The following is an 8,987-nucleotide window of genomic DNA, read 5'->3' on the forward strand; positions in this document are numbered from 1 at the left end:
TATAGCAGTGTTGCACCATGTGCAGGTGCGCCATTAGTGTGACGGACACTAATGGCGCACCACACACACGGTGCGCCACTCCTAACAAACTTTTTTTTTCCAAAAGTATTAATGACGCACCGGGGTGGAGTGCGTCATTCCTAGTTTAACTAGCAATGGAGCACCACTCACCCAATGCGCCACTACTATAATTCTTAGCCCAAGCCCAAAGGCACCGATGCGGTTGCCTTCCATTTTTTCCTCCAAATTCCCCACCCCGTCCCGTCCCGTCCCGCCGAACAGCCCCAAACCCCAAGCCCTACCAACCCATTGCCTCGGCCGTCGTCGTCGCCGCCGCCGCCGTCCATGGCGCCCGCCTGTGCTGCCAAGCGCCCCAAGCTCGAGCCCTCCGCCTCGGCCTCCACCTCCGCCGCGCAGCATGAGCATCAGCGGGGCGACGATGACTACGTGTTGGGCAACATCATGGAGATCGAGCTCTGCAACTTCATGACCTACGGCCGCCTCGTCTGCCGCCCCGACCCGCGCCTCAACCTCGTCGTCGGCCCCAACGGTTCCGGCAAGAGCTCCCTCGTCTGCGCCATCGCGCTCGCCCTCGCCACCGACCCCTACATCCTCGGCAGGGCCTCCAGCGTCGGGGCCTTCGTCAAGCGCGGCGAGGAGTCCGGCCATGTCCGCCTCTCCCTCCGCTCCCAGTCACAGGCCAGCGACATCCACATCACCCGCAAGATCGATGCCAACAATAAGTCTGAGTGGCTACTCGACGGTCTCTATTACAAACCCTATATCTATCTATTCTATTCTATTCACATATATACTCTTGCTCAACAACAACTTTTGACAGATTCTTGTTTCTTTCATTCAGGTGCTACTGTCCCAAAGAAGCATATCTTGGACGTCATCAAGAAGTTCAACATCCAAATCAACAACCTCACTCAGGTAGGTCTGTGTGTCATGTCATCCTCTCTTCTTCACGGAGTAGGCGACACTGTGTACCTATACCCGAATGACGATTTGTCTCGATTTAGTTCTTGCTGCAAGATCGATTCTGTGAGTTTGCAAAGCTCACCCCCATCCAGCCGCTAGAAGACACGGAGAAAGCTGTGGGCAATCCTAACTTACCTGTTCAGCATCGCCAGCTTATAGAACGGAGCAGGGAGCTGAGGAATATTGAAGTGGTAAACATCAATCCTTCCATGTTTTCCCTGTTCAACATCTGAAGCTTCTCTGGCTTCATCGTACACACTGTCTCTTACATACCAGCTCGATTGACCACCGACCTTGTGTCGAATTTCAGGCTATAAAGCAAAAGGAGCAGACCTTGAACAACCTCAAGGCCCTCAACGCCGAACAAGAAAAAGATGTCCAACGTGTCCGGCAAAGAGATAAGCTCTTCAAGAAGGTCTGTTGTATTGTTTCTCTGTGATGAATGACATCCATATAGTAATTTAATATACCATGACATTCTCATAATACTATTTGTTGGTTCATTTTTCCATAGGCTGAGCTCATGAAGAAGAAGCTCCCATGAAAATAAGTGAATCTATGAATTGGAGGATATGTTCTCACCTTCTTAATGCTCACATCCTCTTCCCTTTAATTTGAATGCTACTTAACCAGCTTCCATTGCCAGCAAATTAAAAAGTCTCTGGAGCATTAGACTATTCTGGGTCATTTTATAGTGTTAAATTGATTTAAAGGCAAACCTGACCAAGCAAAACTAAACCATCCGACTATTATGTTAAAAGGTTTTGCACTTTCGATGAGAAATGTTAGAATTTTAGCTTAGTTACTTAGCTTGATGTCTTTTTCGTAGGATAGGTTTGGAGCTTGCGTCTACTTTTCTCTAAGTTGGAGACTTAGCTCCAAACAATTTATAATAATCATCTCACTTATTTATAAATTTAGCATATAATTGTTCTCATTCAATGATATTTTAGCCTCTTCCATATGCCAATTAATTTGGTTATCGGCTGATCCGGGTAAAGGTTTCATTTTTCATTACGCTTTCTATGCTTGGGGCCCTTGTTATTTTCTGCTGGAGGCATTTCAATTAACCTGATTACTATCCCAAACTGTGCAGATGTTCCACAGATGGTCCAACGGTGGATTATGAGAAGAGAATTGCATTAGGAGATCTTGTAGATTGTGATAACTTCCAGATTATTAAATTGGACCTGATCAAAGCTTTTCTTGCATGATTTATTTCACATGTGGTTATTGATATATGGTTTCCATCTTCCCTTAACAGTGTTGACAATGCTCGCATGCACATAAAAAAGATTTTAAATCGGTTGTTGCAGGTGGCGGTGTTCTGGGGGTGCAAGGGTAGCATGGTGCACAACTCCGACTGTTGAAGACACTGCGGCACAACCGCGTCGGTCTGTGTGCACCCCAAGTTCTTGAACACCAACCCGACCTTCCATAAGTGGGCGTTCGGAGGTTTGGCACCCTTGCCTATCCATTCTCTGATTCGGTTTGGTGTGGTGGAGATGTAAGTGTCTGATAGTCTTCAGTTTGTCAGAACAAAGGGTACGAGGTAACTACAAGATGCATTGCTTGCTGGTTTGTTACGATATTTGACCTGATGGGAGATAAGATGAATTACTTGCTGGTTTGGTATGATATTTGGCCTGAGTGGATATAAGATGAATTACTTGCTGGTTTATCTGAATAACTTGGTTGCACTAATACTAAAAACACATGTTATCTGTTTCTTCCTTGCTATTTCTATCTAGGGAAGATTATAATTTGACCATGGAGTATAACTCAAATGCTTCATATTGGAATGTCTGTTGGATAAGAAGGTACAAAAACTAAACGATGTTCTCATGGCTTTTCTTATTTATGTTTAGTGTTCAAGATACTTATGCCACCATGTAAAATATTTATCTAATAACTTCTCTCTTGGTGTGCAGCTATATCTGAACCTCTTGATAATGCAGTAGATGAGCTTTGTAATATCTTCTAACATCTTATATGAACTAGATACTCGCTAATTTAGATTGTGTGATCATACTCAAATGCCTGAAACACGAAGTATTCTGTTGTAAGCTGAAAATTTGTGATGTCACATTCCTGTTTCTCGAAAAACACGCTATACTGCTATCACATGTATTTGTTTATTTTGTTGTATTTGTGTATAATAACACAATGCTCTGTTGATCAGCGTGTTGGTAACTTCGCTCCCTAACACATGCCTCATCACTGATGGCGGCGACATGGAACATCACTTCTGTGCGATTAGTACTGTAACTTTGAGAACTGAAATTATTATAACCAGTGTTACAAATGTTTGCCGAGGAAAAGTCCTTACAGCAAAAGAAGAACCGGAGGCAGGTTTCCTATCTTGACCAGTATTTCCTTTTGTTCCTAATTGAAGCTCTGAAAAAAAATGAAGTGGCCTAAAATTAAGGACTAATGCTTTTGACATCTGATTTGAGAAAACCGATTTACAGAATATAACTAGAAGGTAGATTGTAGCATTCCCCATTGCTATCTTGTACATAGACAGTTGGCGTCTAGAGTGAAGCCGTCGACGAGCAAGTCGGCGTCTGTGAAGCTTCGCTGGAGCCATTCCAGCTCTTCCAGAGTCACAAGGAGAGCCTGGAGTCAGGGTACGTTCAGTCGAGCACACTCGCTTCTTTCAGAATTTATATATAATCATTAGAAGTTCAGAATGAGTCATAGCAAAGATATGAAGTGGAACAGATTTGTAGGCAGGGAGGCTGAAGAGCCAGGACACCAAGGGTGCTAAGCCATTTGCCATTGAGAGGACAATGGCTGCCATCAGGGACCTCCAGACCAAGCTCAACATCTCCCTCGCCTTCGTTGATGCCGTGTTTCAAGAGGGCTATCGCCATCCACGACGGCGAGCTAATGCAGTAGCTCGTGGAGCTCATCTGAATGTATATGTTTCTGTTATAGTGTGCTCGATCTAATGATGTATCTTATGTTCACAAACAACAAAATGCTCCTGTCGATGCTTGCATGTGATGACATGGCATTTCAGTTTCTTCGTCGCATGATGTTCCAATGTAATAAGTCAATCGAGAATTGCATGTACATGTGCTGCTATCAGATAAAAAATGAAAGTCAAAAAGGTCGTTCATCTACCTGGCACCGCCCATATGCCCCTCAGGCGGCGCGCCCCAACAACTAGTATTCATACTAGTGGCGCACCACTCAGTAATTTAGTGGCGCACTGCAAAAAGCACACTAGTGGCGCATCATCAACTAGTGAGCCATTAGTAAGCCAGAGCACATGGGTAAATATGGCCCCCTAGGAGGCATACTAATGGCGCACCATGGGTTATACTAATGGCGCACTACCTGGTGAGCCATTAGTATTTCAGATACTAATAGCGCACCTGTGGTGCGCCATTAGTAAAAAATTCTAATGGCGTGATGCTAGTGGCGCACCTGTAGTGCACCATTAATAGCCGAAATAGGTGCGCCACTAGCAGGCCTTTTCCTAGTAGTGCGATGACGATCCCCGCCTTCTTGATCAAGCAAGAGGGGAGGAGAGGTAGATGAGTTCTCCAGCACGACGGCGTGGTGGTGGTGGTGATGAACTAATCCAGCAGGGCTTCGCCTAAGCACCGCCGAACTAGACTAGAGGAGAAACCGATCTAGATGAAGTAGAGGGACCACGTGGCAATTAGGGTTCGGTCTGCATCTAATTCCTTTAGTATATATAGGAGGAAGGGAGGGGAGGAGGCGGCCTCAAACCCTCAAGGTTTGGCCGAAATTGGAGGTGGAGGAGTCCTACTCCAATCCTACTAGGAGTAGGATTCCTCCTCTCCACTTGGAAACCCTTTCCACTCAAACCTCATGGGCCTTAGTAGGGGCTGATGCCATCCCACTAACGGCTGGTTTCTCTACTCCCACAGCCCATGAGGCCCCTCGGGGCATGACACCCCTCCCGATGGTTCCCGGTACCCTCACGATAGTTCGGGTACACTACCGAAGTACCCGAAACTTTTCCGGTGACCAAAACAGGACTTCCTATATATCAATCTTTACCCCCAGGTCATTTCGAAGATCCTCGTGACGTCCAACATCTCATTCGGGACTCCGAACAACCTTCGGTCACCAACACCTATAACTCAACTATACCGAAACGTCATCGAAACATAAGTGTGCAGACCCTCCGGTTTCGAGAACTATGCAGACATGACCTGAGACACTCTCTAGTCAAAAAACAATAGCGGGACCTGGATTTACATATTGTCTCCTACATATTCTATGAAGATCTCTATCGGTTGAACCTCTATGTCAAGGATTCACTGAATCCCGTATGTTGTTCCCTTTGTCCTTCGGTATGTTACTTGCCCGAGATTCGATCGTCGGTATCTCCATACCTAGTTCATTCTCGTTACCGGCAAGTCTCTTTACTTGTTCCATAATACAAGGTCCCATGACTAACTCCTTAGTCACATTGTTTGCAAGGTTTGTTTTGATGTTGTATTATCGAGGGGGGGCCTGAGATACCTCTCCGTCACACGGAGTGACAAATCCCAGTCTTAATCCATGCCAACCCAACAGACACCTTCGGAGATACCTGTAGAGCACCTAAAAGTCACCCAATAACGTTGCGAAGTTTGATACACAAAAGTTATTCCTCTGGTATTCGGGAGTTGCATGATCTCATGACTTGCAAAAAACAGTAACAATAAACTGATACGATCATATGCTTGTTTGGGACTTGTCCATCACATCATTCTCCTAATGATGTCATCCTGTTATAAAGTGACAACACTTGTCTATGGCCAGGAAACCTTGACCATCTTTGAAAAACGAGCTAGTCAACTAGAGGCTCACTGGGACAGTGTGTTGTCTATGTATACACACATGTATTTGAGTTTCCAATCAATACAATTCTAGCATGGATAATAAACAATTATCATGAACAAGGAGATATAATAATAACCAATTTATTATTGCCTCTTGGGCATATTTCCAACAACACTTCCCAAGGAAGACAATTAAACCACGTTATGGATTTATCACGATGGCTACTTATGGGTGTTGTGCCAAAGATGGCAACACTTGAAACTTTGTGTTATGCCTAGCTACAGGCATAACACGATAGCGCTTGTTGGGAGGCAACCCAACAGTTATCATACTTTTATTGTTCTGTTTTCTTATTGTGCAACATAAAATGACTATAACTACTGTAATGATTGTGTTTTTCTGTTTAAATTATTGTTTGTTCCAAGTAAAACCTTTGGGATGATTTGAATGATAAGTAGAATTGATACGATACAAAAATGGGAATTTTATTGTCCAATGCAAAATTTCTTTGATTTTACTGGATTGCCTTTTAGATCTGGCTTATTTACACATTATTGCTATACAAGTTCCTCAATTTTTTCTATTTTTTCATATTTTGCAGTGTTATAGAAGTATGGTGTCTTTGCTGATCACTTCAGATTGTTCTGTTTTAGAAAAAATCTGATTTTGCTTGCACAGTTTGCTTGTTTTGATGATGCTATGGATTATATCGGGGGGTATAAGTAATGGAGAATTTAGAAATAGTACCTTATGCAATAATAAAATGGGAACCAATTTATAGCAGTATTTAATATTTATGGTTCGCCTATCCTACTAAAGGATCTCACGTGTTTTCTGTTGACTTTTGTGTGCTGAAGTTTTCAAGTTTTGGGGGTTATCGCGACGGATGAAGGAATAAGGACCGACAAAGACCCTAAGCCTGGGATTACCAAGCCATCCCAAGTAAAATTCTAGGAAGACTCAAGCGTCTAAGCTTGGGGATGCCCCATAAGGCATCCCCTCTTTTGTCTCAATCTATATGTATGTCACTTGGAGCTATATTTGTACTCATCATATGATACGAGTTTTGCATGTAGTGTCATGTATTATAATTTTCATTTGTATTAGATCTCCACAATATTTTTTTCCCGGACACACCCACATGAGAAGGACACATGTTCACCGATATTTGTTAGAATACTCTATGTCCTACACTTATATGTTTTGAGCTAAGCACATGCTCTAGTACTTCACTTATATATTTTAGAGCACGGTGACCTATAGATTCTATACAAATAATTCCACTCATAGTCTTGAGTTAAATTTGTTTGAGAGTTAATAAATAGCGAAAATAATTCTAAAGGTAATAAGACTAGTACAAAAAATAATAAGTATTCAAGGAGTGCATAATCAAAACCGTCATGTACCACATAAAAGAGAAATTGTCAATTAATGATATTTATGTGGTAATATAAAAGGGAGGGAGTGCATTGTTGTTAGTTAGTACAAATATCAATAGTTGAAGGTTGTAATTTGTTGTTCATCTAAATTGCTTATGGCATGGTAATGATTTGTGAGCATTCTTATTCCTTGTTGAAATCATATGGTTGTTTAGGTCGGGGTGCTCGATTGTTAACTCCTACCAACCTCCTCCGTAGGGGCATGCGACTAGTACTTTGCTTCGAGAGAGCTAATAAAATCTTACAATACGTATGTGAGTTATTTATGACTAATGTGAATCCATGAAGGTACGAACTCTCACATCCTCATATTTTCTAGCCTCTTCGGTATTGTGCATTGCCCATTATCACCACGAGGATCAGTGCAAACTTCACTGGTGCATCTAAACCCCGCGACATGATACACTCTATTACACATAAGCCACCTTATATCTTCCTCATAACAACCACCATACCTACCTATCATGGAATTTACATAGCCATTCAGAGATATATTTCCATGCAACTTCCACCAGTACATCATATGAATAGTACCCTCATCGTCATATTGCTTTGTATGATCATGTATCTGACATAGTATTTGTGGCAAAGCCACCATTCATCATTCTTATACATGTTAGGTTAGATTATTGCACATCCTGGTAAACTGCTAGAGTAATTCATATAAAGTCATATCATTTAGTACTTTTTATATCGAGTTTCAAGTAAATAGAAGTGTGCTACTTTTCATTATTAGGGCACTGTATCAGTGAGGAAAGGACGATGGAGACAATCATTCCCCCAAAAGTCGGGATGAGAGTCCGGATAAAAAAAGAAAAAAATAAAAAAGGGAAAAAAGAAACAGAAAGACAAGGAGAAAAATGAATAAATAAATGAGAGAAATGAGAGAAATGAGAGAAGGGATACTGCTACTACTTCTTTTTACACAACTGTGCTTCAAAGTAGCACCATGTTTTTCATATAAAGAGTCTTATGTTTTGTAACTTTCATATGGTAGAAGGATTTTTTCATTATAGAACTTGGCTTGTATATTTGTACGACGGGCTTCCTCAAATGCCAAAGGTCTTCATGAGCAAGCAAGTTGGAAGCACACCCACTTAGCTTCAGTTGAGCTTTCATACACTTATAACTCTAGTGCATCGGTTGCATGGCAATCCCTACTCTTCGCATAGATATCGATTGATGGGCATCTCCGAAGCCCGTTGATCTGCGTGGTTGATGCAAGACTTTCTTCTCCACTTTGGCCACTTTGAAACCTACGAACATATTCTATTCCACCTATATGGTATGTCCATGGTTCATTCTCATCTATTGAGTGAGGAATAAAAAGTTGAAGCATGTTAAAAAGTACGATCCAATTGTCTGGCTTAACACCGTGGTGCTTGACATTTGTATTTATGTGATAAAGGTAGAGCCATGCCATGGTAATATGATAAAAGGAATGGGGGTAAACGTTCTTATGTTACATATGTTCATAGATATTACTATGATTATGTTTGTTAATTCATCAGCTCTCAATGATCACACCTGCAAGAGATTACATGTTGGGTAGCATGTCACATCAAAAAATCTATTTTTCTCATTTACCTACTCGAAGATGAGCAAGAATTAAGCTTGGGGATGATGTTACATCTCCAACTTACTTATAATTTTTTATTGTTCCTTCCTATTATATTATCATTCTAGTGTGATTTTCAGAATTTACTTGCTGGTCTATATTATTTTCGAGCACTAACCTATTAAGACAGTGCCATG

General features: G+C 41.9%; 1 protein-coding gene across 1 annotated transcript; it reads left to right on the plus strand.

The window, feature by feature from the left end:
* The first annotated feature begins 345 nt into the window (after positions 1-345).
* Positions 346-4,112, plus strand: LOC123408892 (structural maintenance of chromosomes protein 5-like). Its single transcript, XM_045101923.1, has 6 exons — positions 346-763; positions 863-936; positions 1,026-1,175; positions 1,295-1,399; positions 1,499-3,614; positions 3,717-4,112. The coding sequence occupies exons 1-5, from the start codon at positions 346-348 to the stop codon at positions 1,526-1,528; spliced, it is 777 nt and encodes a 258-aa protein (XP_044957858.1). The 3' UTR covers positions 1,529-3,614; positions 3,717-4,112.
* Positions 4,113-8,987: the final 4,875 nt, after the last annotated feature.

Source organism: Hordeum vulgare, chromosome 7H, assembly GCF_904849725.1.
Source record: "Hordeum vulgare subsp. vulgare chromosome 7H, MorexV3_pseudomolecules_assembly, whole genome shotgun sequence".
In the NCBI taxonomy this organism is placed as follows: domain Eukaryota; kingdom Viridiplantae; phylum Streptophyta; class Magnoliopsida; order Poales; family Poaceae; genus Hordeum; species Hordeum vulgare.